A 19037-nucleotide genomic window follows, 5' to 3' on the forward strand; every position below is an offset into this window, starting at 1 on the left:
TACATCAAGTCAGCCATCTGCCCTGTAAATACACAAAATACTAAAGTGGTTTTGAAATGCCAAATTTTTCGTGCTGTTTCATAATTTTCTGAGCAACGTTATTTATTATTTATTGAATTTCCTCTTATATGATTATTGATGATGAATTAATCATATCAGTAGATAGGTTCATGTTAGACAAAGTTTCTCATTTGTGAATATTGAGGATCAAAGGCTTTCCTGCATGAGTAGTAAATGGATGAACTGTTGTATGTCGGAGATTAACTCTGAATGCATTCATGTTTTTGTATGATTTTCATTAAGGGTGAAATACTGAAATAATCTTCTGTTTGAGCACAAAGTTGTGGAGGTCAGTCATGCTTGGAGAAACTGTCTGCACCACCACAACACAGTGTAAATAGCTTGAAGTGACCAAGCTATGTTACCCTCTGAGAATGTAATTCTGACTTGATGACTTGTTTACTTGTTTAAAGGGAATGTTTAAATGCCTTTTCAGTAATAAACCTTTTCTACCTTTTGGTTTGCTCTTTGAAATCTTTTTTTCACACATTATCCAATTTTTACTTCAGATCATATTTTCTTGTGACAGTTGCTCTTTACTCTGTACTGGCTGCACTACCTCACTGTAGTTGTTTTCAGGTTTTCTTTTGTTTATTTATTTCTACATCTATGAATGTGTTTGTATCATTTTTCTTTTATTTCATATTTCAATGTTTTGACCTTTGTTTTTTTCAGTATGCAAATAACAGCTATTTACAGCTTACCTTGCATGAGATTAATCAATGTGGACAGTGAAAAAACAAGGTGTAGATTTACCCACGTTAAACTTAAAACTTAAACCTACAATAACTAATTATGTTTTTGGTCACATGGGAGCAGTGAAAAAAAGACTTATTATATAGGCTACACTACTAAGTTGATTGCTTTTATTCCCCTCACATACTATCTTTTACCTCTGTTTTGGTCTCCACCATTTTCTGAGGTAACTTTGGCTCCTAAGCTGTTAAATCTAACTAAATCTAAATCTAAATTCATCTCTTGGTCTCTGTCTGCTGTGTGGTGCTGACCAGGGAATGTACAGTAAGTTTTTGGAGCATTTTTTTTTAAAACAGCTGTCTCCTGCAGCTGATAACAATACTATGAGAGTGGTGGCTAAACTCAGCTGAAACTAACTGTAAAGCGTTATAAAGCTGAGCTGAACTGGAGACTCAAGTGCTAATATTCTGTGGTTTCATTACTATGAACCTGACTCCTTTCACATTGTCATTGTCTTTTGCTTTAAATATAAAAAATAATTATAGCCTCCTTGAATATCCCAAACAAACTTAGCCAAGTGATTCAGTGTTGCACTTTTACAAAGTTTTTCCAAAAAAAAGAAAGAAAGAAAGATAAAAACCATTGTCATTGGTAATAGAAATTGGAAACTTAGCATCACAGTCTGTGCAGATTTAAACACGTTCCTTTAATGTAATGTCAATGTAATGAAACTTGTATTTCACCCATTCCTGAAGAGCAGGGGGAAGCCACCATACAGCGCCAAGTCCAGTCTGGGACTAAAACCAAATTCCAGTTAGTGGTGTGGTCAGTGGCACTGACTGAAGAATTAACCTAACAAATATGTTTTGTGTCTTATGTTTCACATGTTTTGATGGTGGGGAAACTGGAGCACCTGCAGGATCACATAATATCAACTGAATATTATATGGACTGACAAGTTACAGTCATTTCAAGAGTAAGACACTTGACATTGAGTAGAGATGATTTTAAATGTTTTTCCTGTCAAAATGTAAATATCCATCCCTTCTGTTTTTCTCTTCGGCTTTTACACAATGGGTTTGTTATAAAAGAATGATTACCACTTAAAAAGGATGAAGAGAGCTATAGCTTTTTTTTCTGAGCTATGTGATTGTTAATCTTAGTTATTCTGAGATTACAGTTCTTTCACCTGTTCACTTGGTACAGGTTGTGCTGGTTAACAGATCAATGACAAATTTACTATGTATATTGTTAAAACAACTGAATTCTAGTCATAGGTCCTACACAGAATTGTCAGAATTATCTGATTTTGGGATAATTCTCATTAAAGCACCTGAACAGCGCATAACCTGGCCAAGGACAATGGTCTTCTCTTCTATGAAAGAGGCTCTTAAACTTTTTCAAATGAAATACCCCTAAACTAATGCAAATCAGACATCTGTTTGATAAGATCTTGTCCCAGGATCCCCTGTCTGATATTTGCTTTTAGATGATTTGTTACAGAAAGTGTATGAAAGGGATGTTTCTCAGCATCAGGCTTTGGGTCGTGGGCATGTAATACCCAACTGTGATGTAAAGACCAGGGAAGTTATATCTCTGTTTGCCTCTTCTTCTTTCTGTGTCATGGGCGTATAATGAGCTGCAGCTCTGTTGCCTGACTGACATCATGCAGCATCATTCATCGTTGCTGCTTCACGATCTAGCTCCCTTGATCACCATTAGCTCTATAGCTAGGTAGGAAGGGCCAACCGGCAACTAAATCCCACTTATTCTGAAAAAGTAAAGAATAATTTTTGTACCTGCATGGTGATTTGGCTGTGCTCCAAAATTAAATGGGTTCTTTTTTGGTTTATGCTACACCCTTAAAGTTTCACGAAAGATGAGACAGCAGTTTTTCAGTAATCCTGCCTACAGACAAATCAACAAACCAGACTAAAAGCATGAACTCCTTGGTGGAAGTAATAAAACTGACAGGTGTTTAAAGGTCCTCAGAGAAAAGGTAGCCAACTCAATTTTGAATTAAAAAAAAAAAACATGAATAATTGTAAATGGATACTGGAGCCATCACACTGGCATAAATGGGCTTCCATAAATAACACAACATGAACAAGCATTTTTAGGATTAAGACTGATGGCATTAGGTAACTGCTCTACCAGCACCTCTGCAGTTCACAAATTAACATGCCATATCTTGTTTTTTTCAACATGTAACAAAGTGTTGTGGTCTGTACACATACATCAGTCTACAGCATCCTCACCATGATGGCAAGGCTCCACCGCACAGTCACTGCACCCAACTGTTGTTCAATAAGAAACAATTCCACCTCCCTAAAACCACAAAATGCCTTTTTATATTTCTGTTTGCGTAAAGATTAAACAAGCTGGATACAGCATGTTAATCAGACAGCCTTAGAGGAGTTGGTGAGTGGACAAGGTTACCTCCAGACGGAGCTAAGCTAAGCTAAGCTTGCTGAAGCTATTAAAACTATAAATAAAATTAAAAAAAAAATGTCATTGGTATCAATCAATCCTCCATCTGTCAGATGAGTTTTGCGTAAGACATTTACAGTGTAAAAATCAACCCTGGCACCCTGGTGGACAAACTCTGTAATGGAGACAGTTCTTATATGACCTTTGACAGACTAAAATGAAGGAGCACAGTTTTTAATTTTTATTTATTTGAATACTGAACCTTACCAACATTATTCAGAGTCCTCTTCCTCTTCTACTAAGCGTGTGTCCTCTAGTTAAAAGAAACCAGTACCTCACACTAGTTTAGCCCATACTCAGCACAGAAATATGCTTTTAATCAGCCATATACCATACAGTATATCAAGATATTTTTTCAGTCTGTTCATTGTTTCATCCTCTGGCTTCTCCTCAGCTCATCTTCTACTGCAACCTCAGGTTCTTCTGCAGGCTGTCTCTCCTTTGTCTCTTCTCCTGGGCCGTGCTGGTGTCCCGACTCTGTTTCAGCAGGCCCCTGTAGCTCCTTGGGCCCGGTGTCCAAACGAAATATGGTGGGGACTTGACCCAGGATGGGGTTGTTCTGTTGGAGGCCAGAAATCCACTGGTTGAGGGTGGCCTGGTCACCCTGGCCGGTCATACACATGGCAAAGACTGGACCCTCATCCACTGGATACAAGACACACAAGAGCTGCATTACACAATCAGTCTGAGATTTCCTATGCTTTTATTCTCCAGAGCACGATGAAAAGCAACCAAGAACTGACAAGATCTGCATTAATTTGGGTGTTAATTGAACCATATCAGCCCTGAACACCAGTTAAAGACAGGATATGATCAAGACACTCAATTTGGCAGCTGCAGTGTCAGTATCTTACAGTCTTCCACACTGAAGCTCTCATCATCCCCGAGGTCACGGTCCAAATCCAGGTCTAGCTGGAGAGGATAGCCAAAACACCTCTCTGGATCATAGGGCTCCTCTACCTGAAGGGGAACAAACAGTTCAGACATGTTCAGTGAGCCGGTCAGACAACAAATTAATTGAGGAGCTGTTGTCTAGTTCATGTGCTCTCTCTGTTTAGACTCAGCCAAAGACGGTCTCGTGGAATAAGAAACACATTTGAAATATAAAACTCATAGGATATGAGAAAAGTGACTTTTAATGTATGTAAAACAAGGCAGGAGTAAAGTTACTGAAAAACTGAATTTAGTTCAACCGACTAATATTTATTAACTGTTATGAATACACAAACAGATAATAATAAGAGAGGAGTTTCCCCACCTTCTCGTCCGGCGGTGTGGGGTCAGCTCTGAGGATGTAGTAGTATGTACAGGTCTTCCTCAGCCACAAAGGGAAGGGGCCCTCTACAAACACTGGCCTGCTTGGGTTATGCTTGGCCAGTAGCTCCATCTGGCTGGGACTCTGGATACCTGGTGTCAACACAGGAAGGAAAGGAAACAAAGACATGGAGCAAAAGTCTGAATGCATAATATTTTTAAGAACGCAGTTTGTCGGTTTCTTACTGATGATTCTTTGCTTTCCGTTCCATGTAGCCTTAAAATCACCTAGTGCGATCATGTGTCAAAGAATACAACATATGATATTTTTCTGAGAAATTGCAGCAGTAAATAGGTTTCCATACCTACTATATGTGGAGGTGAGACCTGCTCTCCACTCTCTGTAATGTCTGTACATGGCAGCTAGTGGGAAAAGCAAATAAAAAGACATCATTTTTTAGCAAAGACAGATGTTGTAATTGGTGACAAAATGAACTTTCAACATTACATGTTTGGTCGTGGACAGAGATGGTTCATGTTTCAAAATCTATGCAATCTTCTGAAGCATAGAAGTTCATTCTCAGCCATGGCAGTTTGACCACAAAATTTACTAAACAAAGTAAACTTTGATTTTATTTATTTATTTTTATTATTATTTTGTACTATTTCTGGTTAAAATGTCATTCTACAAACACCATTTCCCACAAGCCCAAGACCAAGGTCACCAGCTTGTTCAAGGGGGTCGAGGGGATGGATGTAAAAATTTCTTGCATTACAGGCTGTGTGGACTACACTGTCCTATGTTTACGTATGTCGATTACATAAGTTATGCATTACAGATGCAGAGACCACCACTGTATTTTGCCATTCCTTTCACTATGGCAGACACCTGTACAGAAGTTAGAGATGATGTAGGTTTGGCCAGTCTCTCTATATGAAGCTTGTAATGATGAGTACTGGATGTTACTCACTGACCTGGCAAACGCTTAATATCCATCTGAACATCTCAAACCAAGTAAAAACGCTAATTTCCCCACATTTTCCGAACAATTTTGTTAAGTTCAATCCAGAGCGTACGGTTGTACCTGATAGACGGTGACTCTAGCGTCCAGGTCATTAGCGATGCGACTGAGACAGAAACGAGACAAGTCCACTGGGTCTTCAGGCAGCTGTTGGGGGATGGGGAAGGGGTTCATGTTCTTGAATTTAGGGAACCAGTACATGATGCGCTGGTACTTCCTCATGGGATGGCTCTTCTCCCCAAAGATCTGGACCAGCAGGACTTTGGTCTCCATGTTAGGCATGATACCTGAAACACACCACATTGTTTAGAGTGAAAACAGACAGACACTGCTGTATTGGTGAAAAGTGTAGAAATTTTCCTGACATCTTCATGGTACACATCCCTGTCTGAAAAAACCCTCTTTAAATTCCAAAACATTCCAGGAATTCCACCACCAGACTTAACACTGTACCAGACAGTTAAATACCTATATTTTTAGATTTATACTACACACGTTAATACCTGTATTTTTTAGATTGATACTTATCTTGTTGTTTATCCTATTTTTATATCTTTCACTTTCTTTCTTGGTTGGGAAAACTGCAAGTGAAATGTCTGTACAAAAAAGAATTTCCCCTCAGGAATAATAAATAAAGGAATTCTGATTCTGACACCCACCATAGTTCTCCATCTGCTCCAGTAACTGCACTCCACACTCCTGCTGCCGGGGATAGTGGTTGAACATTCGCTGAATGAAGTTTCTGGGCACAAACACCTCTTTGGGGAAAACATCCAGCAGCTTGTTGTAGACGGTCAGGTCTCTCTCCACGCCAAACTCTGGCATCTTCTTCAGAGCAGCGTAGATAAACTCCACGTGGCCACGCCGTCTCACGTCTCCCTTGATGAAGACCTCCACCACTTTGCTAAATGTGGCCTTGGTTTTGGCCTCGCTGCCCACCTGCTCAAACAGATCATCGTGGGTGACCAGAGACCGGTCCCTCCTCTTGTCCTCCTCACTGATGAACTCTGCTGGTACTGGTCGACTCTTGGCATATGCTGGGCTACCATGGAAACGCCTCACCTATAAGTGACCATTTATTTTGGTTACATGAAGCTTTAAACTTAAGAAACAGTGTACAATGGATTTCGTTTTAGCACCTAAAACACTTAAGTCTCAGAAACCAGGACACTTTGGGTCTTGTTGCAACGTTTTCAGAATTATAACCTAAACCATTCTTACTTTTTAATGTCACACTTGCTCCTGTGAGCGCTCTAAGTCAATTCAGCTAACCCTCTCAGACGAGAACTTGCTTTTGTCAACCTGAAGAATACCACTTTATGCGAGCAGAATGTGTGAGATGTGATCATTACCATAATCCAGGCTCCCAAAGAGCTACATAAGGCTGCCTATTCTGCCCCATCTATTGGGACATTTTATTCTCAAAAGAGTAAATATTACCTGAGAGTAAAAATCAACTTGGAGGGGTGTGTGTCAGTTGGTTGTTGTAGGGGATATGAAACAGATAGAAAATATTAATACAGCAGCCAGTGTCACGTTATTAGAGCTGTAGTGTAATGTTCATTTTTGAGGCAGCAGTACAAAAATAATAGATTTAACATTTGATGTTATCAACTTCACTAATTTACATAAATATATGCTTATTGTGAAACTGATGGCAACAAAACGTTACAAACAATTTTGGACAGGGGGCAACAACAGACTGGGAAAGTTGTGTACTGCTCAAAATCACCTGTTTGCAACATTCCACAGGTAAACTGGTGCACTGGTAACAGCTGAGAGTATCATGAGTCCACAAACATAGTTCCATTTTTTAAAAAATAATATAATAAAATTATTTCATTAGGCACATTTGTTATGGGTTGCGTATGGTTTCCAAAGGTACTATACTGAAAGCATTTAGGTGGAAAACAAGGCTTTAAGTATACCTGACGCTGGCTGTTAGGCAGCTTGCTGAGCTGACTGCTGGAGGATGACTGGAGCAGAGGACCACACCGGACTGCAGATCTGGCTGACCAGTCCACCAGCCTGAGGCCCTGCAGCTGGAGTAGGCAGCGGCCACACTTCATGGTAACTCCATCACACTGACCTTCAGGAAACAAAACTCTGTGTGTGTTGGTGGTTGGGGGGGCACGACAAATAAACATGTACATTATTCTGAAATTCAATTCATGAACCTGGGGTTTCTATGCTGAATTCAACGCGTACGGCGGTGAGTCTATTTTAATACAGAGTGACGATCACCATCACTTTGTATTTTGTTGAGAAAGATGATTATGATAATGACTGACAAACAGTCGAATGGGTAACTTAAATAATTTAAGCAAATATACAGCATAAAGTTGGATAAATACGCGTAAACCGACCGGAAGAGTGGCCTGGCTTTCATACATAATCGTTCTTCTGTCAAATTCTATGGAGTATAAATTGTCAAGAAGTACGAAAACATTAAAATAACTCATTTTCGTATGGAGTTTCGCACGTAATGCGAGTGCATTATGTCAGCGTCATATCATTATTAAGAACTGATATTCTGTAATACATGATTGAGGTACATATTAGATGTACACAGCTATATATATCCCTTAGCAAATACCCACCAATTAAGTCGAAGAACGTGCTAAGAGATTAGTCTCCTTCAAATCTCACTCTCCACGGTCGTCTCCATATTGAAAAGCCGGTTGAACATCCTGGTTCCACACACATTGGCTTCCCCCGAACAACAAAAACATTAGCGCAAAGACTTTTTCCGCGAAGCCTTTTTTTTTTTTTTTTTTTTTTGGATATTGAATGTCGTAAAGATATTTACGTAGAGATATTCACGACAGTGTAAAGTACGACTTATTTTTGCAACAGATATTAAGTCGTACCAAGTTTACCTCAAGGTGTGGTGGAGAAGCACGAGGTCAAATATTAAAATACATTTATTTGAACAAAAGTTTGACAAGTGAAAGGTAAATTAAACAAACAAAAAAAATTTAGTATCCAGTTGCGTTATTAGTCGTCACTGACGATTAAGATGTCTGTGCATTACAAACGACTGCCGCGAGATGGCGACAAATGCCTTCCAAGTACATAGTAAATACAGTCTCAAAGATTTTTCTTAAGCAGGCGGTGATGTGAAACCTGAAAAAGTTGCGTTGCAGGTTTCATACTACATTATAGTACTCTACTTCAAGGTACTCTGAAGCAGTCACTGCAGACTGTAGCTGCTGCAGAGTTAAGATGCAGTTTTGATGGAACCTTTGATATTCATAAAGCGTCTCTGCACGGTGTCTTCCTCGCGAATAGTGTCAAAATAGACACAATAACATACAGGACTTCCGGAGAACGCTTTCAATCTTTAAACTTGTGACGTGAGTTTTTTTGTTTGTTTGTTTTTTTTTTTAATTGGTTTTGTTTTTTTGGTTTTTTTGAAGGAAGGTTTATTTAATTTTGTCCCTTCATTATACTTACAACACACTTTCATTTTAGGGCCACGTGTGTTCAGCGATTTTTTTGTCATTCTTTGTATTATTTAACAAACAATGATGCGTTATTTACATGAAAAGTGTTCACATTTCCGGTATTTTTGTTACTAAACGTGCGGATTTGACACAAGTCTCCCGTGAGTGACTTTTGACACTCCTCTCAGCATGGAAAACACACCTCAGTCCAGGCTGTACCCCTAGAGAAACTTAAAGTTCAGATTATGGATTCATCTACAAACAGTTTGGGTGAGTATGACAACGAGAAACGTCTTTTGTGTTTACGTGTAGTGATTTCTTTTTTTGTTTTACGAGAAATGTTAGCATTATGGAAACTTTACTGTGTTCGGACATGCCGCTCACATCGATCTGGAGGGAACACTTTCAAACTACTTTAAATATTTGACAATAATTGTTTTCATTTCCGGCAAACATGGCCTGCATATTTCGGACAACATGACTTGCTTTATTTTATTTATTTATTTATTTTTACAAAACTAAAAGGTAAATCTCAGTATATATCTTTAACATCGCAGCCTTAACAGATTTTAATTAGATAAATAAAGTTTTGCAATAAGCAGCGCCTGTTGCCGAATTCCCTGATATATTTTGATGGAGGAGGAGTGTGTGAAAAACAAGCGGGCATCTGCAAAACGTTGACATTTCAAGGAAGTTTAGTGGTTCACGGGACGCTTGGACTACACCGAATTAAACAATGCTTTTTGAATATTTGGCGTTGTCATATTCAGCTATGTAGTTACCCTTCAGCAACACCCTACAACAATTCACACAAACAATTCATGCCTGCATGCTATGTTGCAAAATGACGGCTTGTGTAACCGTCTAGGTGTGTAGGAGTGTAGGACCTGCCGCGTATCCTCAAGCGGTAGTGAACAGCTGCTCGTTAAAGTTTGTGCTGCTAGCTAGTTTCGGTTTTAGCGCGTGATGGTGTAACGTTAGCCTGGCTGCTATTGTCTGTGTATTGGCACGCAGGGTCAGAAGTCTGTGATCTGTCTGTGGTTTTTTTTTTTTGGTTGCTTTTTTCGTCTGTGATTAATGTGAACCGGCAGCAGTGTTTGTTAACTTCATTAAACATTCCGTTCTGCTAAAATGAACGTTTTTGTAAATGAAGTTCTGCGGTGCTAATAGTTAGGTCCTGGCTGTATATTTTCAACAGCCGCACTGACAGATTACCAACAGAGCTGTCAGGAGATCACAGAGAATCACACACACATACATACACACGCGCGCATGCACACACACGCGCACACAGTATAGTATACACAATGTTTTGCCCTATACACGTATGTGATTATTTAACAGAATACGCGAGTTTATGCGCATCAGTCTACATTTAATTGACAAAAATGAGTGTGCACACATCTTGCTCTCCAAGTCGAGCTGACTTTCTGTAAGCAATCAGCAGTCCTGAGTTTCTGAAGCTCTGCCCCCACAGTGCTAACTGTTCACAGCCACAACACTGTTGCACAACGCTGCTTTTGTTTCACATCTGTAGGCCACGCTGTTCCAGCCTGTGTGCTGATGTTGTGTTTACTTGCCTTGTAAAATGGTGGGACGACAAGGCACGAGGGAACAGTAAATATCCCATGGGGACACTCACCGGCATCTGTGCACAAGGCTGATGTGGCTCAGTGCTGGAGGGAGCTCAAGTTCAAAGCACAGATTAGAAGGCTGCCACTCTTCCCAGTGGGGAAAGAGTTTTTTTTTTTTAAATGGTAATTATCTTATACTCATTCTTCATAATGAATGTAATATAATAACTTTGAAAACCTGATGTGGGAGTGTGGTCCATCTCTTCCTGTCTGAGGGTCCGTCAGCTGAGTGATTTGCACCATATCACAGGTCAGATGATGTGAACAACTCACTGTTGTGGTCAGTTACTCCTTGACAACAAGCAGATATCAATATCCAACATTTTTCTATGTCCAGTAAATATGTGTTTTTATACATGCGGTTTGGTGAGAGCCTTTCTACAGTTCTAGGGACAAAAGGTCAGGCTTGTAAGACACCTCTACTGTTTGTCAAGGCTTTTTAAAATAAAGGCATTGATGTAAGACTGGGTGATATGGCTAAAATCAGTGCCACAGTGGTAATAAGAATGTTTTTAGAATATTGTAAAAAGTATGCAAAATAAAATCCAAAATACTTAGATCAATGTTTAATGTGCTGAATTGCCTTCCACTGTTATTTTACATATGGCATCAGACAAAAATCTTTAATTAATTAGTTAATTATTATTATTATAATTAATTCGCCTTGTACAGCTAATATAAGGTTCCCATACTCTGTTTGTATACTGCTGCATCTCTTGTTGTAGTGGATACTCTTTATCTGTGTGTATTTTCAATAATTAACTATCATTATTATTAACTAAGACAGAAAGATAAATCGATAGATAACTTTATTGATCCCCAGGAGGGACACTGGGTTTGGTGACATAGAAAAATGTAACAGCAAGTCTCCTGGCCTGAAAATGAACACAAACATAGTGAGAGCATAAAGGGACAACAGGCGATTTTGAAGATTACACTAATGAACTGTGTGACCTTGAAAACTGCAATTGCAAACCACAACTGCCAGAGCATTTAGTGTATGTAAGCTGTAGCTGACGTGTTTACTGCTGAACAGTTTAGCAACCAAAGTGGAAGAAAAGCAGCGAAGAGCACAGTTAACTGCTCGTGAGACTGAGTGGTGTCAGGAGTCTCTGGCTGCCTCAGTGTGTTCACTTCTATACTTATGAAGCAGTTCAAATATGGACTGAGATGTATTCATCCTTGGAATCTCTTGTTCAAGTTCAAGCACTCTTCTACACCCGAGTAATACCCGTATTTATTTCAAACAAATAGGAAGCTTACATCACATCCTCTGAGTGACAGAGATTTTTTTCCCAGAAAAGATCTTCATCTACCACACACACACTACGCCGAATCTACGTCCCAGTCGCAAACTAATTTTCACGCACATATTTTACTGTACTAATTCTTACCATGTACAGTTTTGAATGTTCTTTAAAAATGACAGCATGAATACTGAAATGGCTTGATTCAACAAAGGTGCTGTTGGATGAAGAGTCAACTAATTCCTTGCATAAAACATAGTTGAAAATATGTACAAGAGCATTGTGCCACTTCCATAATACGTGGTTCTCATTTTGTGTTGCATTTCTGCAGTTAGTATGATTTTGTACTAAGATTAGATTTTGCAGTATAGATCGAAATTCCACTCAAACTGGATGTGGTTAAACTTCACTTAGAGGGAGCAAAAAGCTTTTAATGTTTAATACTTATTTTCTGTTTATATTTAGTGTTAAATCCTTTGTTTCACCACCATTGTTTTGTAGCTGTGAGTAGCTAGTTTCCTGTGTGCATGGCATTGTGGGACAACATTGTCCGTCAACAGCACGCTCAAATCAAATGGGTACAGCGGGCATGCTGACTTCAATTACGCATAATTTCAGTGTATTATGACTTTAATTACAGCCTGTCTGGTTATCACACCTGCTCCTGCTTGATCTCACAAGAGCAGGTGTGCCAATCAGAGCCTTCGATGTTCTCCTAAGTGCAATGACAAATAAAACTAAGAAAACCAGAATTGTAATTTGATGCAGTCCTTATTCATTGTGAATAACAACCAAATTTTGGGACATAGTGCCTGTTGTGCACAGATCAGCAGGAAGTTGCATCAGCAGGCGGCAGCTATTTCAGTGTTTTTCCCAGAATGTTGTAATACTGCTTCTTTTCAGAAGAACGGGCTTGCTGTTTTGCCTCAGTCTGGAGGTAGACAGTCACTGTTTCTTGTCTCTTAGGGCTGCGTATTGAACCCTCTTGGTACTGGCTGAGTTATGTCTGTAGCACTGACTATCAAAAACTGACGAGCACAGAAAGCCAATATCATACAATACAGTTTGACAGTGCTGGATTTAAGAAAATTGTACCTATTTTTGCCAATTGTCTGTACAAGGTAAGTAAGGTATCCACTGAGGTGTGTGGTATCATGGTATTGGGTATCAGTACTGAAACGCAGATATTGTCTCAGGATTAGTACCCGACCCTGGTCTCTTTCTCTGAAGTTCCTGTTGAACTTTTCAGCTGCTTTATAAATCAGAAAGAGCAAAAACAAGTGGATTTAAGCATAGCCATCGAGGATAAATAGTTAAATATCTCTAACCTCACTGCTCTTACCTCAGTGAGATCATTGTACTGCGGAGATTTATGTTCCATCAGCGACAGACAGGCTCACTGTTATCTGCATACCGAGCGAGAACGGTCTTGCGTTACGTTTGCGTCTGCTTCGGCCTGATGTGACAGTCACATCCGTGGCAGTAATGTTGACCCGCTGCCAACGCCGAGAGCTCGCACATGTGCCGTCTCCTGTTATTTTTAGGTGCTTTTATCCTCCAATGCAGTCGTGTGTTTAGGAGGTGCACCACATAGGCTGACTTTGAATCTCTGTCTTATGAAGAGTTAATGAGCTTGGCTTTTGTTGGTAATGAAAATGTTTAGTGCAGCAACAATGAGAAACTATTGCTGGGTATTTACATAACACGGAAATCAAAGTGTTTTACTCAGGAGCTGTCAACATTCACCATGGCCTGATTAACCTGTTTGGAGGGCCTTGGGGCAAAATATTTTCTTTCTGTCCCCCCCGCACCTTCCACCTATTTCATAAATTATCTCTTGTTTGATTAAACTTTATTCGGGAAAACTGTGAGCACAGTATCAACGAAAATAAAACAAGATGTTGACAGGGCTGATGGGAAACTGCGACATCTGTCACTTGGACTGGACTTCTTACTTCTGACGGAGAAAAATAAAGAATGTAAATCTTAAAGGGATTTAGTTTTACACTTTAATTAGGTTTAGGGATTCAGATATTAATGATCTGAACTGGTGCAGCAGAGGCTGTGTTGCTTGTATGGATGGACATCAAGTCAAGTTCCACATTTGATCTTCCTTAACTTACTTTCCTAAACGTTGATTAGATCATTTTAAAGAACTACTTGAGCCAAATACTGAATGTCCTGTAGAGGTGGATTATATATTGCCCTGCATGGGATGTAGTAAATGACTTTATCGTGAACATCAACTGCAAATTGTCATCTATCTTTTCAAGCTGCCGGCACATTGCAAACACACTCCTCCTGCTGATCCTGACCACTCTTCCGTGCGAGTGTGTATGGGGGCTTGTGTTTTCATATGTGGAGGGAAGCTGGGAACAATGGAGCAAAAGAAGTGAAACGCCCACAGTGCGTCCACCAGAGTGAGGGCAGTGTATTTTTTGAATTGTTTGCAATGGTAGTGCTGTGTATTTACACTAAGATACAAATGCCAACAGCATGATGACTTGCTTAGGGTGTGTGTGCACGTCACTTGGGTGGGTTAAATGCAGAGCACGAATTTCGTTGGAGTGAGTTCCCTCCAATGACAAAATATGTCATTTTCATCTTTCATCTTTCATCTTTTCTCTTCTGAGAGGTGCATGTTCGGTGCATCTGTGCGGCCGTGAACCCGCATTCGATATTGAATGTTTTACTGATGCTTCACGCGGCGAATAGCGGCTCTGCTGTTGCACAACCTCGACCATGCAAATGCTGCAGCTATGCTCTCATGCAGCGGGGGAAGAGAAAGTGTTTCTCAGAGATGATGCTGATCTCCGTTTCGCTTCTCAGATGGTACCTTAAACGCCAGTGCAGGGGCGTACAGGATGTTGAGAGGTGGCGAGGCATCAAACTCAAAGAATTAAAGCAGCCAGTCATGTGCTTGGGGACGAGCGGCGTCTGTAGGCGGTTGAGGTCATTATGCCGCAGCTTTGAGAAGTAGAGAGAATGAGTGGGTGGACACTGTGAGAATATGTTATATGTGACAACTTACAGGAGGTTCACTTTTTGAAGACTGATACTGATATTTTAGGACTCATTACATGCAAATAAAAGAAGTATCTTTCATTTTTTGAGCAGAAAACCCAGATTAGAAACAGATGTTGCCGTAGATAACAAGTAAAGGGGAAACACGTGTTTGCCTAATTATACCTGCTGCTTCCACTCTACTTCTGCTCCTATTCGAGCTGGATGAAAAGTGGAAGTTTTTGTAAACTTGTAAATCAACCAGTTGGAAAAGAAAGAGTGTGCATAGCTCTGCACAGAGACTCAACAAAACAATCCGATCGGTCCAAGAGTTTGTGGCTGTGCAGCTGTCAGGCTGCCAACCTCCCACAAGACCTGGAATGACCCTGAGCCTTTCAGAGAAGTGAAAATCAAATAGAGGATATGTATTTTCTGCTTTGGAATCAAATTCTCCTGCCTTTTCTTTTTCTTTTTCTTTTTTTCTAGGATCACTGGATACTTGTGGCTTTTCATTTGAATACCACCAAACCCTCTAAATCCTTGCATGCATTCGTTGGAGGTGTGGTCCACTAACAATATGTCGCTGAAGATGTCATTTTTTTTCATAACCTGAACTATAAAGTAATAATTTGTTACAAACCTGCAAGGAGTCCCCTTTAATTTCATTGCTGCTGAGGCTGGATTAAATTCACCTCACACATGCGGATAGTTGATTGGATTAAGAAGTGGTTAGACAATATTTTAGACGTAAAAGACTGCGTTTTATAACATTATCACTGTTTTACTGGTATATAGAGCCGTAAACGCAACTTAATGTAACAAAACAGACCTGTCTTTTCATGCTGCTCAAAACACTCACTGCTAAGATGCTTGGAGGACGCTTTTGTGTTGGATGGAAGTTTGAACATTAGAGAAAAATGTATTTCAGTGAGCATGATGACACGTAACGTTAAAGGTACAGAGACAGCAAGTGTTGAAGCCTGATTACATCCAACGTGTTCTACTTCCAGCTTTGAATAAATATGCCCAAAATGTGTCTGTTTATATCTCAGACTGAATTTACACTTGAGATCAATCATGATCGATCAGGCTGCTTCTTAGGTGAATCATAGAGACTGTGGAACTTAACGTCCTCTTACTTCTGTTTTCGCACTTCGTGTGGGCTTATTGTCGATAATGCTAAATGAGTTATAGCTAGCAGCGAAGCAGCTTGTGCCAAAGAAGAACGGTGTGTGATGCAGCCTGGTGTTTTAATGGTGCAAAACGGAGAAATTCTGTAATCTGTAATCTACAGGGCGTTTCAAAATTGAGAAAAGGTTTGCAGTTTAGATTGCGGATTGTGATTGCAATCAAATAATCTGTGAGATTATTTTTATTTATTTATTTTATTTGTCTTATACACAGTCTGTCATTTAACACGAGCAGACGGAGCCTTTTTTTTAACGGTTTTGTATTTTGGCTCACTTCCAAAATTAATGTTCGATTAATGCTCGCTCTCCACATAAATTTTTAGTTTGAAGGTAACGTAATGGATAACAAAAAGGACAATATTTTGGTACTTAGGATTTGACCATTCTTTCATGGCCAAATAAACATTCCAAACATTAAGTGTTTACAAGAGCCAGGATGACGAGATGAGTAAGAGCTGTTCATGATATTGATATTGATATCCATGCGTGCATCATTTCCTGTCAGTTCTTCTGTGTGCTGATATTTTTTTAGGCAGGAATGTTGGAAGCCACCACCGTCAGTGGAAAGCAGCACAGAGAGGAGCATTCAGAGGACTCCAAAACATTGAATTGCTAACCAAAAATGCCAAAAAGTGTGACATAATGTTCAATTTTATTTTATTTTTTATTGTTTCGCTGTGTTAACACTGTAGTTGTTTGACCTAAAGAAGTCTGAATATTAATCAGGTTGCCAGTGCAGTTGCTGTGAATTTTAATATGGATCATATTCTTGCTTCCCTGAGTTGTTGCCACACAGCTGTTAGTCACACTCAGTCCTGGCTTGTAACTGAAAAATGAAAACAAGAAAAGCAGACACTCATCGTAGAAATCTGCGCGCTGTGTGTGTGTGTGTGTGTGTGTGTTTGGATGCTGGAATGCTGCACTGCATGAAATAAGCACTGCCATGGTGTCATTGTAATGTGTGTTTGTGCCGCACCTTGACCTGTTTACAAATATGTATTAGACCAATAATATCCTCTAATAAAAATCAGCCTGTCATTTGATTTGATTTGATCATTGATTTAATTTTAGCTGTAGAAACAATCAATAGTGAGCTGTTTATAGGCGTGCACAGGGGCGGTCTATCTGGCAATTTTAGATCACGATTGATCTTGAAGATGTCCACAACGTACTTTTCAGTTGAATCGTGTCCTCCAACTTTACAAACTTGACATAACATCACTGACCAGCGGTCTGAAGAGGGCTAGTAAACAGGAAGAGTCTGTATTTAAAGGACTGTCACTCACTGTAATTGTCCTCACATGCATTTTCATAGAACAAACAGGCTATGAAAAGATGAGAGACTCTGGATAGTGAGCAGACATTGAAGTGTTGGCCCTTCCAAAAGCCACTGACCCCCCTGCCCCCACCCTCATTTAAATTGTGTATGTAAAAACAGCAACTTACAAACCCAACATAGCATGCCTTTAACCTCCACATTACCACTGCCAGCACCACTAACCAGACAATAAAACACAGCATTCATCTCATCCATGTATAAACCAGCCTACTAAGTACAGGATCCCACTGCCAAAAACAGATCCTGTGAAGAAGCTCTTTTGCAGCAGGAGTGGGTGTGGTGCCGCCAAACTGCCAGTCGTGGCCTCAGCGTAAATACATGAACTCTTTTAAAAAGAAAAGTTCCACTGCACAGAAACAAATCTCAGAGATGGAAACTGAAATGACAAAATTCTTTGGATATCATTTGCGTCGAAGACCCACATTTGTTTACGTTTAGTTTTTTACAGTATATGTGTGAGCAGGAGTTGCAGAGGGACCCAGGCTGGTCGGGGACTGTTTTTTTTTTTTTCCCTGGGGGCGAATTCAGCAATAAACAGTCCCTTTTGAGGACTACTTCCTACAAATGATCCAACTTCCTGTTTGGTGTAGCTTCCTGTAGAGAAATAACCAGATGTAGACAGTGCGATGTTTTGTTCAGATATTTTCATATTGTCATGCCATTTTGGAGGAATGGCATGACATCAGTGTCACAGATAGCAGCCTCTCAACCCTCTGACGTGCAGTGTATTTACAGATAGTACAGAGGCCACTCCTTGAAAAGATTACTTATCCAGTACGTTTAAGTTCTATATATGCTAAGCAGTATATCCCATTACATTGAACTGTAATCCCCTGTATCATAGGCAGTATGTGTATCAGACCTACTAAAATCAAGAATTTCCCTTCAGGGATAAATAAAGGAATTCTGATTTCTGATGACTAAAGAGCCTACATTTCGTGGTCGAACATATACATTTTCAAATCCCTATAGGTATACTGGATGTCAGCATACAGAAGTGTCAAAAACAACATGCAGGTCAAGCCTTAACTCCTTGCCACACGGATTTTAAATTCTCTATTGCTGCAAGCCAGTGTGAGCCAGATGCAGAGTAAGAAGATGTGTCCATCCGTCACTGTAAGAGTGTTTAAGCTTAATGGGGTCTTTCTGTATTTGGAAAGGAAAACTTGTTTATTTGCTAATGATATTGGCTCTTTGTTGCTTCACACTGACTGATGAAGTGTGTTTTTCCCCTCAGAAGAAAGAGGCCCACAGTGGGGATGAGCCTTTAACATGTGTTTCTGCTTTTCTCAGCTTTTTTTCCATCCGCATTTCAGAAACAGCCTCACAAAAGGAGGTCTGGAATGTTTTAATTGTTTATCATCAGGTGGTGTTTAGTGACGAGCGTTTAGGATGGCAGTTAAAACTCCAGCCGCTCTGTGTTAAAGTCTGCACAGCCGGGGAGTCCCAGTGTTTAAAACTGAGGCCTTTCACAAGATTCTGTGTAACCGGGTATGTTTGTATCTCCCCTGTAAGACATATCAGTTTGCAGGATTATAGTTCTGTCAATACTATGTGTGTATGTATTGTTTAAGGGAATAGTTCTCATCTGTAGAAATGTTTGAAAGTGTGAAACTAAAGGTGTGGTTTTACATGAGGCTGGTTTTGGTGGAGTTT

At 39.8% G+C, this 19037-nt stretch overlaps 2 protein-coding genes across 4 annotated transcripts in view; one reads left to right on the top strand and one right to left on the bottom strand.

Annotated features, from left to right (window-relative positions):
* Nucleotides 1-3412: 3412 nt before the first annotated feature.
* On the bottom strand, nucleotides 3413-8271 carry ecsit (ECSIT signaling integrator). 2 transcript variants are annotated; one of them, XM_046379944.1, is made up of 8 exons: nucleotides 8123-8271; nucleotides 7451-7611; nucleotides 6182-6584; nucleotides 5586-5809; nucleotides 4866-4923; nucleotides 4505-4653; nucleotides 4101-4206; nucleotides 3413-3891 (listed from the first exon to the last, which is right to left on the bottom strand). In XM_046379944.1, the coding sequence occupies exons 2-8, from the start codon at nucleotides 7589-7591 to the stop codon at nucleotides 3611-3613; spliced, it is 1362 nt and encodes a 453-aa protein (XP_046235900.1). In that variant the 5' UTR covers nucleotides 7592-7611; nucleotides 8123-8271; the 3' UTR covers nucleotides 3413-3610. The 2 variants fall into 2 exon arrangements, with proteins under 2 accessions (XP_046235900.1, XP_046235901.1); XM_046379945.1 differs by having other exon boundaries at nucleotides 7451-7628; nucleotides 8123-8255.
* Nucleotides 8272-8937: 666 nt separating this feature from the next.
* Nucleotides 8938-19037, top strand: part of eml3 (EMAP like 3) — a 44136-nt gene continuing 34036 nt past the window's right edge. The window contains exon 1 of one of the 2 annotated variants that reach the window (XM_046379942.1): nucleotides 8938-9238. In XM_046379942.1, coding sequence (XP_046235898.1) covers nucleotides 9214-9238 — 25 coding nt within the window. In that variant the 5' untranslated portion in view covers nucleotides 8938-9213. The remainder of the gene's footprint in view (nucleotides 9239-19037) is intronic. The other variant, XM_046379943.1, reaches the window with a different exon arrangement.

Source organism: Scatophagus argus, chromosome 23 (assembly GCF_020382885.2).
Source record: "Scatophagus argus isolate fScaArg1 chromosome 23, fScaArg1.pri, whole genome shotgun sequence".
In the NCBI taxonomy this organism is placed as follows: domain Eukaryota; kingdom Metazoa; phylum Chordata; class Actinopteri; family Scatophagidae; genus Scatophagus; species Scatophagus argus.